This window comes from Podarcis filfolensis (genome assembly GCF_964270895.1).
Source record: "Podarcis filfolensis genome assembly, chromosome: 13".
Lineage (NCBI taxonomy): Eukaryota > Metazoa > Chordata > Lepidosauria > Squamata > Lacertidae > Podarcis > Podarcis filfolensis.
Window position 1 is genome coordinate 6220053 of NC_139615.1, and position 18120 is coordinate 6238172.

Below are 18120 nucleotides of genomic sequence, written 5' to 3' on the forward strand. Positions count from 1 at the left end.
ATATGTTGGATTTCCCCTGATATTTCCGGGATTTCAAAAGTGGAATTGACATCTGGGGGGGATTTCCGAAAGACAGCGCTTTGTCCTGGATCTTAGACAAGTCAATCGAAAAATTGCGTGTTTTTGTGTTGGTAGAAAAAAACTCAACAATTTTGGGGTTGGCTTCTGAAAGATCCATACTCCTGCACCTCCAATTTTTTTTAAGGTTTCATATTTTATCGTGTTTTTAGTATTCTGTTGGGAGCTGCCCAGGGTGGCTGGGGAAACCTAGCCAAATGGGTGTGGTTGAAATAAATTATACAATAAATAATATGATTATTATTAAATTGGCCCAGGAGGTTCTGGGAGCCGACTCTTGTACCAGACATAGACCACATTCACACCATACATTTAAAACAGCCCTGGCTTCCTCCAGGTAATTATGGGAATTGTAGTTTGCTAAGGCTGCTGGTAGGGACGCGGGTGGCGCTGTGGGTAAAACCTCAGTGCCTAGGACTTGCCGATCGTATGGTCGGCGGTTCGAATCTCCGCGGCGGGGTGAGCTCCCGTCTTTCGGTCCCAGCTCCTGCCCACCTAGCAGTTCAAAAGCACATCAAAGTGCAAGCAGATAAATAGGTACCGCTTTATAGCGGGAAGGTAAACAGTGTTTCCATGTGCTGCGCTGGTGCTGGCTCGCCAGAGCAGCTTCGTCACGCAGGCCACGTGACCCGGAAGTGTCTCCGGACCAGTGGCGTAGCGTGGGTTGTCAGCACCCGGGGCAAGGCAAGTAATTTGCGCCCCCTAACCCATGGATTTGCGCCCCCTAACCCATGGATTTGCGCCCCCTAACCCTAACCCCCAGATGTTGTGCCCGGTGCGGCCGGCCCCCCCTGCACCCCCATGCTACGCCACTGCTCCGGACAGCGCTGGCCCCCGGCCTCTTAAGTGAGATGGGCGCACAACCCTAGAGTCGGACACGACTGGCCCGTACGGGCAGGGGTACCTTTAAGGCTGCTGGTAGTTGTTAAGAGTCCCCCTATTCCCCACACAGAGCTACAATTCTCAGAGCGGTTTAACAATCAATCCCTCTTAACAGGGAATTGTGGGAAGTGTAGTTCTCTTGAGGGCAATATGGGTCTCCTTTCAACTCTCAGCACCCTTAACAAACTGCAACTCCCAGATTTTTTTGGGGGGGGGACCATGATTTTTCCAAGTAGTATCAAAGTGCTTTAAATGCACTTTAATTTGTGCCCAGTCACAGCTCTGGAATTGATTTTCAACACAGACACTAGTCCATATGAAAGCAATTAACATAACTAAGCTGACTAAGCGCACACACAGTGTTTCCTTTCGATTCTGCAGAGAGCAGGGCTTTAGGGCTGGCGTTCTACCTTCCAGGAAAGCTTGGACCGGCTGATGTTTCTCTTCACTGAAAAACTAAGCAACGCTGGAGGATGCGCAGGCAAGGAGATTTAGGATCTCCGCTTCCTCCCACTCTGAGTTCCCAAATATCAGACTTGGTCACAAACAGCGTTGGAGCATAATTAAAAATTCCACAGCTGCAAGAATTCATAATGCCATCTGAGAGACGCAGACGCAAGCAATATATGTGATGATACCAAAGGAAGTGGGGGGGGGATACTACTTTTGCATCTGAGATCTGGGGCTGACACAGCAATACCCCACCCCCATGCAAATCTTTTGATAATAACGGCTCCCGCAAGCAGGTGTGATTTAACAGTAGCACGCGCACACACACTCTTGGAAATATTAGAGAGGAAAATTGATATTATTTATGAATCGCCGAGAGCGAAATGGGAATCGTTGAATGCCCTGTGCACGGAGAAAGCCATCAGTGATAAATATCTTAGCAAGGTGTTGGGGGGGGGGGGAATAGAAATGGACTGCCATCAAGGCAAAATGAGACTCAGAAACTTAGTTTTCCTGTAAACAGAAAAGCTGGCCTGTGCATGCAAGTGGGAGAGTTTTGTTCTGCTCCTGTGAAAATTACTTCAGAAAATGGACCCTACAAAGGCTCCTGTCATTTGGTTGGGGGGGGGGGGAATATGCTATGTACTGAAGTTCTCACCCTGGGCCAGCGGGGGGGATTCTGTAGGTAGTTTTCACTCAGGTCCACATATGCAAATAAGGAATTGGAAGTGACGTTCAGTGATTGGATAGTTACAGAAAGTTGTTACTGTTGCTTTGTAGCTGAGCTCTATATAAGCAGGTTGGCTGAATCCTCCAGTTCAGTTCTGTTCTGGCCTGTGAATAAACAAGAGCTGTCTGCAGAATCGCTGTGTCGTCTGATATGTTCACCCACAACTTAACAAAATAAAATACCCCTCATTCCACACACCCCCCGGTAATCCAGGTTTGCTCTCCCCCCAAAAAACTCCACATTTCCTAACTTTGGAGACCCCTTCCCATCCCTGTTCATTTGTCTGCTGACAAACTCCTGCATCCTGCAAAGGATTCTGGGAAGCACAGAATGGCAACCTTCCTAGAATATACCTGCCCTTCAAACATCGGTTTTATGCCAGTTTAAGCATCACGGCTCCCCCAAGAAATCTGGGGAATTGTGAGAATCCTCTGTGGGATGACATTTGAAACTGGGATGGCGATGGGAAAGGGGTACAGTACCCTTAGCTGCAACCATTTACGCTGGGCCTGTTGGGTCGACTTGAGAGAGTAATAAGTGTGCTTTCTGGGAGGGGAGCATGGGAGATGTGTTGGCAAACTGATTTGGAAGGTGGCTTCTCCGCCATGGCTGATCTCACGCTAAGGAAGCAAGGAGAGGCTTCTGAGGCACTCTGGGGTTCCTGTGAACACAATCAAATTGGTGCCGTTCCTTGGTGTACTTTGCAAGACACATAGCTGTCAAGTGTCCCTTATTTGAAGGGACAGTCCCTTATTCCAGCGCCATGTCCCACTGCTGTCTCTTATTGATGGATGTCCCTTAAATTTCAAAGGAAGCAGCTCCTCTCCCTCCTTCCCTGCTGGCCAGGGAGGAGGAAGGCTCCAACTGTGTTGCTTGGCTGTGTTGCTCACCCAGTAAGAAGTCTAAGAACGACTGGGGGGGGGGGGTCGAGCTTGCATGCCTTGTGTGTGTGGCTAGTTAATGCAAGCTGAGGGGGTTTTTGAATGCTGGACGCCATTTTGTTGCATGTGCTGCTGCAAACTTTGCAGTGCAAAGCCAGGCCAGGGAGCCATCTTAAGTTGAGGCTGCATAGGCCTTCTGGTGCATGTGATTCAGATTCTATTCAGTTGAACCTCTGGTTACAAAGTTGGTTGGACAGTGTTCTCGAAGCTACCCAGCATGAGTTTGACCAGACTGCAGGCGGACAGGAAGACTGGAGTGCCTGGAACAGGTGAGGTTGCAGGTCCCTTATTTTGGCTGCTGGTCCCTTATTTTCAAGGCTGCTGGTCTCTTATTTTCAAATCTGTAAGTTGGCAGCTATGGCAAGACACCAGCTTGATAAACGCCGACCTCTTAAGCCTCAAGGAATTTTCGAAAGCAATTCTGGCGGAGAGCAGGGCCAGGGTGGGAAGCTTCCATGTAATCACCGCGTAGCCTGGGGACTCCGATTTAGCTGAGGCGGCCGGTTCTGCGGCGCACTCAGCACAACAGCAAATGCAATCTGGCCTGTGCGCTCCACATCACGAGAAAGCGTCTGCAGAGCAAACCGCTCCTGCTCCCTTGTATCTGTGAGCTGGCTTGAGTCAGCACCTGCCAAATTTCAGAGCTGGAGTGGATATGGCACCTGCAGAAGGGGTGTATGGCACAAACCTGCAGTTTGCTAAACTCAAAAGAGTGCTTCTGAGCATGTGCAAAGGGTATTTCTCAGTAAGTAGGGCGGCTGCTGTGCATAAATGCTTAAGGTTGGGGGAAAGGATCAACGCCAGCAGTTTAAAGCACACCCGATGCACACATAAGTTACAGAGAAACAGGCAGAGGGCCTTCTCGGTAGTGGCGCCCTCCCTGTGGAACGCCGTCCCACCAGATGTCAAAGAGAACAACTACCAGCCTTTTAGAAGGCATCTGAAGGCAGCCCTGCTTATGGAAGCTTTTAATGTTTGATGTATTACAGTATTTTAATATTTTTTTTGGAAGCCGCCCAGAGTGGCTGGGGAAGCCCAGCCAGATGGGCAGGGTATAAATAAATTATTATTATTATTATTATTATTATTATTATTATTATGCACTTTGCTTCCCCCAAAGAATGCTGGGAACTGTAGTTTTCTCCCCACAGAACCACAATTTGCAGTATCCTTAACAAACGACAGCTCCCAGGATTCTTTGGGGAAAATAATTGAATGGATGGTGTAGGACTGCCCCATTGTAATGGGTCATATGTTAGCTATACTCAGCCTGGATGGACATGACAAACTTAAGTCCATTAGTTTCATTGGGTCTACTCTGATTATGGATTCAACCCAGCGGGTTCTTTTTAAGCAACAGGACCGGCTGCATTCAGAAACCATTCCATGGCCGGCTTCCATTCCCGAAACAGCCTCGGCGCCAGGAGAACAACTACGTATCACCACCAGATTAATAGGGTTTCTCAGAGGTTACCACAAATGAAAGACGAGGGAACACCGCAATGGAAGGAAGCCATGCCAGGAGACTCATCGCAGCCCAGCTTGGGAAACAGGGCCTCGGAAGAAGAAAGCAAATGTCGACTTTGCCTCCTTTTAAATAAATTAATTCCCAGCTGGTGCTGGTTGTGGCCGTTGCATGGTGAGGAGGCCTCACTCTGCACATGCTCAGAGGTAATGCCATTTTGATTAATACTTTGACAAGTATACTTCAACAAATAATAATAATAATAATAATAATAATAATAATAATAATAATAATAATTTATTCTTTCCCCAGCCACTCTGGGCAGCTCCCATTCGAATATTAAAATACTGCATTAAACATTAAAAACTTCCCTAAACAGGGCTGCCTTCAAATGTCTTTTAAAAGTAGGATAGTGGATTATTTCCTTGACATCTGATGGGAGGGCGTTCCACAGGGTGGGTGCCACCACCAAAAAGGCCCTCTGCCTGGTTCCCTGTAACTTTGCTTCTCGCAATGAGGGAACCGCCAGAAGGCCCTCGGAGCTGGACCTCAGTGTCTGGGCTGAACAATGGGGGTGGAGACGCTCCTTCAGGTATACTGAGCCTTTGAGGCCGTTTAGGGCTTTAAAGGTCAGCATCAAAACTTTGAAGTGTGCTTGGAAATGTACTGGGAGCCAATGCAGGTCTCTCAGGACCAGTGTTATATGGTCCCGGCGGCCGCTCCCAGTCACCAGTCTAGCTGCCGCATTTGAACATGCCTTGTCGACCACTTTGATCAGCGGAACAGACACTTTTACAAGCGCCATATCACCTGCAAGGAACCAGTCTTTTAGTTTGGCAGCACCTCTGAACCTCCCTGCCTTTGCTGTCCAGTTTTTGACATCTGCTGAAACCTTTTCTGTTTATGCGATCTTTTATTACATATGATTGTTCTTACTCTGTTGCCTATATCTATATCCTGATAATATCATCATGCTTCCTTGTTTTTCAAGCCTGTTGATTTTATTGGAATACTTTTTTCTCTCTCTCTTTTATGTGTGTGACATGAGAGAGGGCCTTTTCTGCAGTGGCACCCAGATTGTGGAATTCCCCCTCAGGAGAGGTTAGACTGGCTCCCTCTTTATCCGCTGGCAGGATAAGACCTTCTTGTTCAGACATTGCCAGGGGGCAATTTTAGTTGATGGAAGATCAAACAGTTCCTTAAAGTTGCCCCCTTTCACCGCCGTCCTCCATCCCAGCATTGGGAACGATGAATCTGAAAATTTCAGTCTCTTTCAATTTCTCGTTTTGCCCTTCTTGACTCCTCCACCTCGGTTTGCAAAGTGTATTCTTAAAAAGTCCTCGTGAAAATCCATCAGGATCTTAGATGTGTGTCTGCATGCTATTGTCCATAACACGTGCATTTTTGCAAAGCGATTTCCCCGAATGCAGTGCATTTTCACCAGTACAGTGGTACCTTGGTTCTCGAACTTAATCCGTCCGACTCCCGAAATGGTTCAAAAACCAAGGCGTGGCTTCCGATTGGCTGCAGGAGCTTCCTGCACTCAGCTGGAAGTCGAGGAAGTTGCGTCGAACATTCAGCTTCCGAAAAACATTCGCAAACCGGAACACTCACTTCTGGGTTTGTGGCATTCGGGAGCCAATTTTGTTCGACAACGAAGCCATTCGGGAACCAAGGTACCACTGTAATACATTTTAACGCATCACTGGCCTGGTATAGGTAAAGGTAAAGGGACCCCTGACCATTAGGTGCAGTCGTGGCCGACTCTGGGGTTGCGGCGCTCGTCTCGCTTTACTGGCCGAGGGAGCCGGTGTACAGCTTCCGGGTCCTGTGGCCAGCATGACTAAGCCACTTCTGGTGAACCAGAGCAGCGCACGGAAACACCATTTACCTTCCCGCCGGAGCGGTACCTATTTATCTACTTGCACTTTGACGTGCTTTCAAACTGCTAGGTTGGCAGGAGCAGGGACCGAGCAACGGGAGCTCACCCCGTCGTGGGGATTCGAACCGCCGACCTTCTGATCGGCAAGTCCTAGGCTCTGTAGTTTAACCCACAGCGCCACCCGCGTCCCTGGCCTGGTATCTATGTGCATTTTTGTACACGTCGAAGAAACGCGTTGCAAAATTCAGAGAAGTGCAAAGGTCAAAAGACGGTTGTGGTTTGGTTCTCGGGTGGTTTCGCAGAGCCATAGAAGGGTGGGGTTGGAAGGGACGCCCCCCAAAAAAATATTCTAGTCCAACCCCCTGCAGTGCATAGCTAAAGAATTCCTGACGAATGTTCATCTAACATCTGTTTAAAAACCTCTAAGGAGGGAGAGCCCCCCACTTTTCTGATGGGGTCCGTTCCACTTTCAAATGTCTCTTTCCACTGGAAAATTCTTTCTCATTTACAGTCGGAATCTCCTTTCATGGAATTTGAATCCGTTGGTTCAGGTCCTAGCCCCCGGAGCAAGCAGAGAGTGTGAAATAGATAGGTTCACCTTCAAATGTGAATTTAATCCAATTTCTCCCCCGCAATTCTATCCTGGGGAATCTCCCACCCGGCTTATTGTGGCCCCGGGCTATCACTGGGAGAGTTCTGCAGCCACCATCCTCCATCTATCAGCATTGCGTGACTGCGCTCAAAACAGCCAGCTCCAAGAGCCGCATATGCGATCGGGCGCTCTGCATAAATAAGTAAAGGCAAGTGTTTTCCGGGCCCCTCGCTTTGCAGAGAATTGCTGCTTATCAAGGGAGAAGCAACTTAGTGAAGGGGGTTGCAGGCATCCATTCCTCGCCCCACTTCTGGATTTTTATGCAAGCGAACTTAGCATCTTCTAATGCACGCTCCATCGTGGCTCTCGGGGGAGGAAATATGAAAAAGCAGGCATAAATTCTTTATGGCATACAGGAAACCGAGGCTCCGAAAGACACAGTGCTGGCCCAATGTTTACTTTCTTGCCATAGGCCTCAGCTCACCCCGGGCGAAGCGCTCTCTGTTGAATTTCTGTCTGCTGTGCAGCTGTTCAAAGCCAGAGGGCAATTTCAGCAGCCAGGGCTCCAGCCTGACCCGTAAGCCACTGTGTCCTTTGATGGGCCACAGGGAACAGATTGGCTGTGCTTCCTTGTTTAGTGGTCTGGCTAAGGCACTCTGTGCATGCTCAGAGGCACCCTTCACAAATTTCCAGGGGCTGGCTGAGTTAATTATGCTAAGCCATTGTTTCTACCACTTAGTAGGTTTATTTCCCCTATTTACAACCCCTGATGGTGCCTATAGGGTGCTCTCTCTCCCTCCCAGCCCCCCATCTCCCGTCTGGGTCCCGATCCCAATATGGTTTGCTTGGCACATCTCCTCTGAGATCACTGCCTGCCTCCGGAACAAAGGCATGCACTCTTGCCAAATGCCAGGAAATGGGGATTGCCAACATCTGCTGGCCAATATCGATAATCTCTCCACTAAATTAAATTTCACTCTGTTTTCGTTTTATGTTGCATGCATTATTTCGCAGAATCAGGGGCCCTCGAGGGTCATCTAATGTTTGAAGTTTTATTCTGTTTTTAGTGTTCTGTTGAGAGCCGCCCGGAGTGGCTGGGGAAACCCAAGCCGGATGGGTGGGGTATAAATAATAAAATTGTTATTATTATTATTATTATTATTATTATTATTATTATTATTATTATTTAGCTGAACCTGTCACAATGCAGGAATCAGGGCTAAGGAATCCCTGACTGATGACCTGTTTAAAGATCTCCACTGAAGGAGAGCTGCTGGCTGTAACTGGCTTTGAGTTAACTTTTTGCAAGAAGGAAAGAAAGCCGACGAATGATTCTAATCAATAAAAAAAATATGAACGTTCACCGCTGCGAAAACAGGTGCCGACCGTCTCCCGTTTTTCTAGACTTTCGCGAAAGATTAGAGGCGGAGAGAAGAAGGAGGGGGGAGAGAGCCCAGTTTTTTGGGGGGAGACAAGCTAGTGAAGCTGAGGCTCCAATACTTTGGCCACCTCAAGAGCAGAGAAGACTCCCTGGAAAAGACCCTGATGTTGGGAAAGATGGAGGGCACAAGGAGAAGGGGACAACAGAGGACGAGATGGTTGGACAGTGTTCTCGAAGCTACGAACATGAGTTTGACCAAACTGCGGGAGGCAGTGGAAGACAGGAGGGCCTGGCGTGCTCTGGTCCAGGGGGTCACGAAGAGTCGGACACGACTAAACAACAACAACAACAAAGCTGTGTTCAAGAGAGCTGGTTTATTAAAGGAGATGGGAGTCACAGTCGCAGGCTTATCTGGGGTGAGGATCTGTGAGGGGGGCGGGAGGAAGATGGGGAACAGCTGAGAACGTCTGGATGGAATGCAGTTCCCGCTGCCGTCCTGAGTCGTGGGTGGAGGCCCAAGGCCAGAGGCGAAGTGCGCTCTCTCTCTCTCTCTCTCTCTCTCTCTCTCTCTCTCTCTCTCTCTCTTCTTTCTCTTTCTCTCTCTTCCCCACCAGAAGAGGCAGAGGGGAGGGGGGGAGGGCGCCTACAGGACCGAGGGCTGGAAGACAAAGGTGTGGGGAAAGAGAAACAGGCACCTGTGCAGAGAAAGAGGGGAGGGGAAGAAAGGAGAGAATCTGTGAGCCCAGGTGTGCGCATGTCGCAAAAAGGGGGACCCACTTTATAGCCACCCCCTCCAGGGGGCAGGTCCAGGTTTCAGGGAGACTTCAGCTGGAGGGGACATACAGTAGACCCCCTTTTCCATGGGTGCCCTCCTGCCTGCGGACACCATTTTGCGCCCCCTCCCCAGCGCTTCGTTCTGAGGCATTGTGGGAAAATACGCTGCCCCGCTTCCGCCAGCGGCCATGATAGCCGCAGGATGGCACATTGCTTGCGCCAGAGGCATTATGTATGCAAGTAGAAACAAGGGAACGATGAAACAGCCCACCCATCTCTAGAACTCACCTCCCGTCTGGCGTTCCAGTCGCCCACCAACTGATAGTGGCCCCAAATTCAAAGGCAGCCATCTTGGGACGTACCTGCCATTTTACCACCGCCTCCCCAAAAATCCTCTGGTATTGATTGGCCAGGTTGATCTCCCACCCTTCCTCGAAGGAGAGGCGGTGCGGCGTAACAGATCGAATAACGGGTTCAAATCTCCACTCAGCCACAATCATAGCTGTCAATGTTTTCCTTTTTTTAAGGGAAATTCCCTTATTCTGAATAGGATTCCTCGCAAGAAAATGGAAAAGTTGACAGCTATGGCCGCAATGCCCACTGGGTGTGGCCTTGGGCCAGTCACCATCTCATCTACCTCACAGGGTTGTTGTGGGGATGAAATGGGGAGGAGGAAAACCATGTCCATTACCTCAAGATCCTTGGAAGAGATCGTAAAGGTAAAGGTAAAGGGACCCCTGACCATTAGGTCCAGTCGTGACCGACTCTGGGGTTGCGGCGCTCATCTCGCTTTACTGGCCGAGGGAGCCGGCGTACAGCTTCCGGGTCATGTGGCCAGCATGACTAAGCCGCTTCTGGCGAACCAGAGCAGCGCACAGAAACGCCGTTTACCTTCCCGCCGGAGCGGTACCTATTTATCTACTTGCACTTTGACATGCTTTCGAACTGCTAGGTTGGCAGGAGCAGGGACCGAGCAACGGGAGCTCACCCCGTCGCAGGGATTCGGCAAGTCTGATCTGATCGGCAAGTCCTAGGCTCTGTGGTTTAACCCACAGTGCCACCCGCGTCCCTTATAATATAAATATAAATGTAATATAAATGTAATAAATAAAATAAATGAGCTTGTGTAGTTGCTGCCTCATTCTCCACTCACTGCAAGCCTGCGAGGTAGTGTTCCTGGCTATAGGGGGGGATTTGAAACCAGGACTCACCCCCCACCCCCCCGCTTGTTGAAATTCAAGCGCTTAGGCCCATTTTGTCATTTCACCGAATCTCATCTCTCAGCCCATCTGTGGATCAAAGCTTCCACCGTCTTCTTCCTCTTGTCAACACCCTCCCACTCTCCCGTCAATCTCCATCTTTCCCATGTCTCCGTTATCTCCATCTGCTTCCTGCCCCCGCACACCCCCTTTCGGGAAACTCACATTAAGGTGCTGGACAGACCATGCCCATGGGGGGATAGGTGCGCGTGGGTCTCACTGGGGCAGGGGGGAAGAGGACCTCTGTGTTGCTGGGGCGATGCCTTTGCTGCCATAGTATTCCACCACCTGTTTGGGGACCTCAGCCAGAACACACTTGGCCAGAGCGTTGGGTGGAGCCTAGACAAGGAAAAAATATATATTTAAAAATGCAGTCAAACCAACAATCTGTGCCTTGCTAGATAGGGCACACGACAGGGGCTGAAGCTCACAGAGTTTTCCTGCAAATTGGCTACACAGCAGACGTTATATTTTCTGAGAATCCGGAAAAATAATCTCTCAAAGGATCTGTTGATGGCATTCTACCATTGTACTGTGGAGAGTATATTAACATATGGTCTGCGTGTCTGGTTTGGGAGCTGCAAGGACAGGGAAAAAACAATGCTGTCCAGGGTTGTAAAGACTGCGGAGAGAATAACTGGGTGCACTCTTCCCACCTTGGATCAAATCTATGCTTCCAGGTGCCATAAGAAAGCTGCAGAGATAGTGCAGGATAATGCGCACCCCGGAAATGATCTCTTTCAGCTTCTGCCATCTGGAAGAAGGGACAGGGTTATAAATGCTAGGACTAGCTGCCTGAGAAACAGTTTCTACCCAAATGCGATTTTGGTTTTAAACGCAGTGTAAGGTAGTCTCTGTGGGAGTATATTGTATTTAATTATGGGGTATCAGAGTTTTTAGGGGGTTAACCAGGCTGGGATAGCTGGGATAGCAGGCTTGTTGGTTTTTGAATGTCTGATGTAGATTTTTTCAATTTTGTTGTTCTGTATGAGACAATGGCAATAAAGATTATCGTATTGTATCGTATCGTATTGTGAGACACTCCCACTGGACCCTGACAGGCAGAGGGCATAGCTAAATATTTCCTCTCATCCTCTCTTTTTCGTCTCTTCACCCCCCAAGTCAGAAATGAGGGAACATCAGCTAGGTCTGAGCTTCACCCTTTTAAGCTAGACCGAAGGATATCTTTGTAACCGAATCACCATTTTAAGACACCTGAGCAAAGCTGCTGCAGCTGTTACTCTCCAGCAAGCATTCCGAGTGAGTAAATGTCTTTTTTACCTTTTGCAAGGTTGTCTCTGCGATTATTGTTTTAAGGGGCAGAAAAAGGGGGAAATAGCAGGAGAATCCCGTCTGCCTTAAAGCATCCTGGATTGTTAAACTGAAAAGCCAAAGACTAGCCTGTCTAAGCTTCTCTTTAAGCTGCAAAGGGATTCACTCGGATTTCTTTCTTTTTTCTTTTTTTTTTTGGATGGAATTACAAATTTGGTAGATCAGGGAAATGCTGTGGATGTAGTGTATCTTGATTTTGGTAAGGCTTTTGAGAAAGCTCCCATGATTCTAGGAACTTGAAAACGTGACGAAGGAAGGAAAATCTTTAATAAATACAGCGAACGCTTGGGTTGCAAACATGATCCATGCGGGAAGCACGTTCGCAACCTGCAGCGCTGCGTCTGCGCACGTGCGGGTTGCGATTCAGGGCTTCTGTGCATGCGCAAGCACCAAAACCTGAAATTAACCTGTTCCGGTACTTCTGAGTTTGGCGTGGTGAGCAACCCAAAATTGCGCAACCTGAAGCATCTGTAACCCGAGGTATGACTGTATCATAGAATCTAGTCCAGGCTTCCTCAAACTTGGCCCTCCAGATGTTTTGAGACTACAGTTCCCATCATCCCTGACCACTGGTCCTGCTAGCTAGGGATCATGGGAGTTGTAGGCCAAAAACATCTGGAGGGCTGCGTTTGAGGAAGCCTGGACTATGGAACTTGCTGCCACAAGAGGCAGTGACGGCCACCAAGCTAGATAGCTACTAGTGACTACTAGTTACTGAGCACACCCCCAGCTGCTGGTGTGGCCCCAGTCCCAGGAACAAAGAATAGCCTGCTGGATCAGTTCCATAGTCTAACCATGCAAAGAAGGACCTCTTTTTATATCTGCGTCCTGAAGTCTCCAGGGAGGCTCCCTCACCTTCTTGAATTCACGGAGCGGCACAAACTGGACGATGTCGCGGACGGCCCGGCCCTCGTCGGACTCCAGCATCCCGCGGTCCCCATTGAGCTCTCGCATGTCGGAGAAGTCGGCGTTGCCGATGCCCACGATGATGATGGAGAGGGGAAGGCGGGAGGCCCGGACCACGGCGTCACACGCCTCGGGCATGTCGCTCACCACGCCGTCCGTCAGAATCAGCAACACGCGGTACTTCTGCGGAGAGGGAGAGGCGACGGGGTTGGACCCAGGCCCAAACTCAGCCCGAGCCTCCCCTGGGCTCCTTCCCTCTGCTCCAAATACAGTGGTACCTTGGGTTAAGAACTTAATTCGTTCCGGAGGTCCGTTCTTAACCTGAAACTGTTCTTAACCTGAGGCACCACTTTAGCTAATGGGGCCTCCCGCTGCCACCGTACCACCGCTGCGCCATTTCTGTTCTCATCCTGAAGCAAAATTCTTAACCCAAGGTACTATTTCTGGGTTAGCGGAGTCTGTAACCTGAAGCGTATGTAACTTGAAGCGTATGTAACCCAAGGTACCACTGTAAAGGTAAAGGACCCCTGGACGGTTAAGTCCAGTCAAAGGCGACTATGGGTTTGCGGCGCTCATCTCGCTTTCAGGCCAAGAGAGCCAGCGTTTGTCCGCAGACAGCGTTCCAGGTCATGTGGCCAGCAAGACTAAACCGCCTCTGGGACAACGGGACACCATGACGGAAACCAGAGTGCATGGAAAAGCCATTTACCTTCCTGCCACAGTGGTACCTATTTATCTACTTGCACTGGCGTGCTTTCGAACTGCTAGGTTGGCAGGAGCTGGGGCAGAGCAATGGGAGCTCACCCCGTTGCGGGGATTCGAACCACCGATCTTCCGATCGGCAAGCCCAAGAGGCTCAGTGGTTTAACCCACAGCGCCACCCGTGTCCAATGCCCCCCCGGCGCATCTTCACGTACCGTTGGCAGCCCTGTTTTCTCCTCCTCAGCTGCAGGAGCCGCCACCTTGTTGATGATGGGGGCGACGTTGGTTGGGCCATAGAGCTGAATCTGGGGCAGGCAGCGTTTGTAGGCCTCAATCACACCGGCGATCCCTGTGGGGGACGAATGGACAGGAAATGAAGGAGCAGAAATGCTTCTATACTACGAATGTGAGAACAGCTTGCTGGATGAAGTCAATGCCCACCTAGTCCAGAATCCTGTTCTCATACAGTGGTACCTCGGGTTAAGTACTTAATTCGTTCTGGAGGTCCGTACTTAACCTGAAACTGTTCTTAACCTGAAGCACCACTTTAGCTAATGGGGCCTCCTGCTGCCACCGCGCTGCCAGTGCACAATTTCTGTTCTTATCCTGAAGCAAAGTTCTTAACCTGAAGCACTAATTCTGGGTTAGCAGAGTCTGTAACCTGAAGCGTATGTAACCTGAGGTACCACTGTAGTGGCCAAACAGTGTTCAAAATTAACCAGTCACCAGGCGCATTATGCATTTGGCGCAGGTCCCAGACCCTCCAAGTGTCCCTATTTTCCAAGGACAGTCTGGATTTACAGAAGCCGTCCCAGTTTCTGATCTGATCCCGCAATGTCCCGCTTTTCCTTATGACATCCCTATTTTCATCGGAGAAAATTATAGGCAGTTATCTGACCCCCGAGCCAAGGAGATATGTAACTTTACAACCTTTAGAAGACATCTGAAGGCAGCTCTGTAGAGGGAAGTTTCTTTTAATGTTTAATTATGTTTTTTATATATGTTGGAAGCCCCCCAGATTGGCTGGGGCAACCGAGTCAGATCATGGGCGGGCATCAGGTTGGAAAACGATGGCCTATCCTCGCCCAAATCTTTGCAACAGAGGGTCTGTATATGTGCTATGTTTAAAAGACTCCCCACAAAGGACCAGGGAACACCCCTGTTTTATTTCTTAAGGCCTCTAGAGCTTTCTTCCTCTCCAGTGTCAATCCATTCCTTCCCACACCCCGATCCCTCAAAAGCCCCAGGTTTTCAGTCTCAACCTCTGCCCTAAAATATCCCCCTGTTGAGAAAGGCTATAAATCATCCGCCTTTCCTAAATGCATCTGATCTTCGTACTTTCACATTCCGGGTTGTCCGGCTCAAAGTTGATGGCGAAATCGTGAGACACCTAGGAAAAGACAAAGGAGGAGAAAAAGGTCAACGAGCAAGAACAGAAGAAGATGAATGACTCACCGCCAGCCCCGTCTAATCTGATCCCAGAATCCCCCGGGCTTTACCTCAAAGTCTGGAGGAATCCGTGCGCCGAAGCCAAACGCCGGGAACTGCTTGTCACTGGAAGAGAAAAATCTGGGTCACCGAAGAACGAGCGGCACGGCTTCCTGCCCGCGTGCAGAGCGCAAACGTTACCTGTCATAGTCCTGGCAGATCTCGCCCACGGAGGACAAGGTCTTCAGGTATTCGTTCGGCTCCTTCGGGTTGATGAAGTGCAGGGAGTGTTCGCTGCGGGGGTCTCCGTTGGAGGCTGTGAAGTCGATGGCCACCTGGGCAAGCGAGAAAGCAGAGCGGGGGGAACCAGGGTTACGGTGTCCTCTTGACAAAATCCGGGGTCGCACACCCCTTTTCGCCAAGAAGCTCGCTGGGGGAGGCTTGAGACGGCCGCTCCCTAACCTGCGTTTCCCCTCACGTTACTTGATCAGAGAACAGCGCCCCAAAATCAGGAGAAGTGCAAAGAGTGCAACGTTGTTGATTTGTGCAGCTCGGCTGCCGTGTAAGCGGACACACAGACCCTGCACTCTGGTGAACATTGTGCACGAAGATACACACACTGCACACTCATTGAAGGTAACTTGTGAAGGAACGCGCCTTACACCAAGGTAGATCTTCCCTGAGTTGTTCACCCCCTCTTGGCCCTCCTGAGGTCTTTTGCCCACTAATTCTCTTTTTCCTTTTTTTCTCCCCCCCCCCTTTTTAACACTATAAACACATTTATATACAGTGGTATCTCACGTTAAGTACTTAATTCGTTCCGGAGGTCCGTACTTAACCTGAAACTGTTCTTAATCTGAAGCACCACTTTAGCTAATGGGGCCTCCCGCTGCCGCCACGCCTCCGGAGCACGATTTCTGTTCTTATCCTGAAGCAAAGTTCTTAACCTGAAGCACTATTTCTGGGTTAGTGGAGTCTATAACCTAAAGCGTATGTAACCTGAAGCGTATGTAACCTGAGGTACCACTGTACATGTTTCCAAAATGCAAACAACAACAAAAAGACAAAAGGGAAAAAATACTTTTCATAAACAATAATATTACCAAATTCATAATTCTCTTTTTCTTACCGTGAAGGAAATTTGTAAACCACCCATGATGTAATCCAGGAAGGTGTGAACTTTCTCCATCTGCAAAGGGAAAAGGGGGAAAGGAATACTGTCAGCCATTTTCAAATCCCCCCAATTTCTGGTGGCTCCCCACTCACAACCCCTGAGGTTTGGTCAGCCTTCCCTAGGGACTCAGTGTGGCAGATCCCGCCCTGTGGAACTCCCTGCCAGTAGAAGTTTTGCAGAAACTGTCCTTGCCTTCTTTCAGGCGTCTTCTGAAAAATATATTGTTTAGATGGGAGTGATGGAACCCCAAAGGTCCAGCTCCCTTGCCCTGGTGGATGAAGCAATCCCCAGTTCTGCATTGAGGCTCCAGCAGCCACCCACCCAAACAATACCCAGCAACTTGACTCATCTGTTCCTGAAAACAGAACCAACATTTTAGGAAGAGGGCAAGGTTTGCAATTGCTGAGGTTCTCAAGAGCATCACCAAAGGCTTTAATCGCTTTGCACTAATTAAGCACTTCCCAGCTTAAGAACTTCAAAGGCAATTGCCTGGTTTTTTGGGGGGAGTTGTTTTCGAATGCTCAATATTCCCTAGACCACATTCTCTGCATGCAAAAATTGGTTGAGTGGAGGTGACCAAGGGTGGGTCCGACGGTCAAGAACAGGGGGCAGCAAACTTTTTCAGCAGGGGGCCGGTCCACTGTCCCTCAGACCTTGTGGAGGGCCGGACTATATTTTGAAAAAAAAATAATGAACGAATTCCTATGCCCCACCAATAACCCAGAGATGCATTTTAAACAAAAGGACACATTCTACTCATGTAAAAACACACTGATTCCCGGACCGTCCGTGGGCCAGATTGAGAAGGCGATGGGGCCGGATCCAGCTCCCGGGCCTTAGTTTGCCTACCCATGGTCAAGAAGGTGGTTTCTGTGTTAAATTGTGTTATTAGTGTTAGTGTTAAATTGTGTTATTAGTGTTAATTGTATTGTTGTGCCTTACATTTTTTGTGTGCTTTTATTGTATTATGTTTGGTTGTATCTTTTTATTGTTAAACCTAATAAAATATTATTATTAAAAAAAAAATAGTGTTAATGTGGTTTTTGTTGTATGTGTTTTTTGTGGTTGTTGTTTGTATTGAAAAAATGATTAAATAATATATTTTTTTAAAAAAAAAGGTGGTTTCTTCATGTCTTGTAGAGGGCAGACGGCACTCGCCCACCTGGGAAAGGAGCCCATCTAGGAGAAGGAAATCTCCACTGTCCTAAATCTCCACTGTCTTGTGGGCCAGGGCTAAGGAGTAAACCCTACTCAGATCCGGAGTGGAGTCCCTAAGACGGTTGGATGGCACCCTGTACGCCTCCTTCCAGCAACTCCTGCAGCCAAGCTGGTACCAAACACCTTGCTCTGTTTTCCATTGGACCACATCAGCCAGGCTGAGAGGGGGGTCCTGTCATCTGGGCAGCCCAGGACCTCCAGACACACTGCCCAGGCTTGTGCCCCAAGGAGGTCATGTTGGTGCTGCAACGCAGCAGCTTGACTTCACCCCCAGAGGTGCACTCCATTGTCTCTCAGGACAGACAGACGCCAGCAACAATTCCCTAGATTGTCTGTGCGATACGATAACGGCGACTTCCGGACTGCCGACTTACCTTGCACTGAGCGAGGACGATATACCCGGAGTTCTTGTAATGCTTTTTCTTTTCTTGATATTTATGGTTAATACATTCCCATTTCACCTGCCGGGAGAGAAGGATACAGGGTTTTCTGAGCACCACATGACATCTGAAGGCAGCCCTCTTTAGGGAAGCTTTTAATGTTTAACAGACTACTGTATTTTAATACTTTGTTGGAAGTCGCCCAGAGTGGCTGGGGAAACCCAGCCAGATGGGCAGGGTATAAATAAATTATTATTATTATTATTATAATACAGACCACCACAGTCAAAGGAGAGCCTTGCTGGATCCGTCCAGGGGCTCACAGAGGCCACCGCTCTGCTCCTCGAGCTGGTGAAGCAGGCAGAATATAATAATAATAGAATATAATAATAATAATAATAATAATAATAATAATAATAATAATAATAATTAACAACAACAACAACAATTTATTATTTATACCCTGCCCATCTGGCTGAGTCTCCCCAGCCAATCAAATGTAGAATAATGTAGAATAATGCACGAATCCTGCCCACAGCCATTCCC

The 18120-nt window shown here is 48.9% G+C and overlaps 1 protein-coding gene across 1 annotated transcript in view; it reads right to left on the reverse strand.

Moving 5' to 3' along the window:
- Nucleotides 1-8756: 8756 nt before the first annotated feature.
- The window catches only part of CPNE6 (copine 6), a 34286-nt gene continuing 24922 nt past the window's right edge, over nt 8757-18120 (reverse strand). Inside the window, exons 9-17 of the mRNA XM_083581022.1 lie at nt 17569-17655; nt 15932-15991; nt 15004-15137; nt 14874-14928; nt 14713-14764; nt 13590-13723; nt 12622-12855; nt 10600-10773; nt 8757-9096 (exon numbers count right to left, since the gene is read on the reverse strand). Of these exons, the coding sequence (XP_083437148.1) occupies nt 10651-10773; nt 12622-12855; nt 13590-13723; nt 14713-14764; nt 14874-14928; nt 15004-15137; nt 15932-15991; nt 17569-17655 (879 nt within the window). The 3' untranslated portion in view covers nt 8757-9096; nt 10600-10650. The remainder of the gene's footprint in view (nt 9097-10599; nt 10774-12621; nt 12856-13589; nt 13724-14712; nt 14765-14873; nt 14929-15003; nt 15138-15931; nt 15992-17568; nt 17656-18120) is intronic.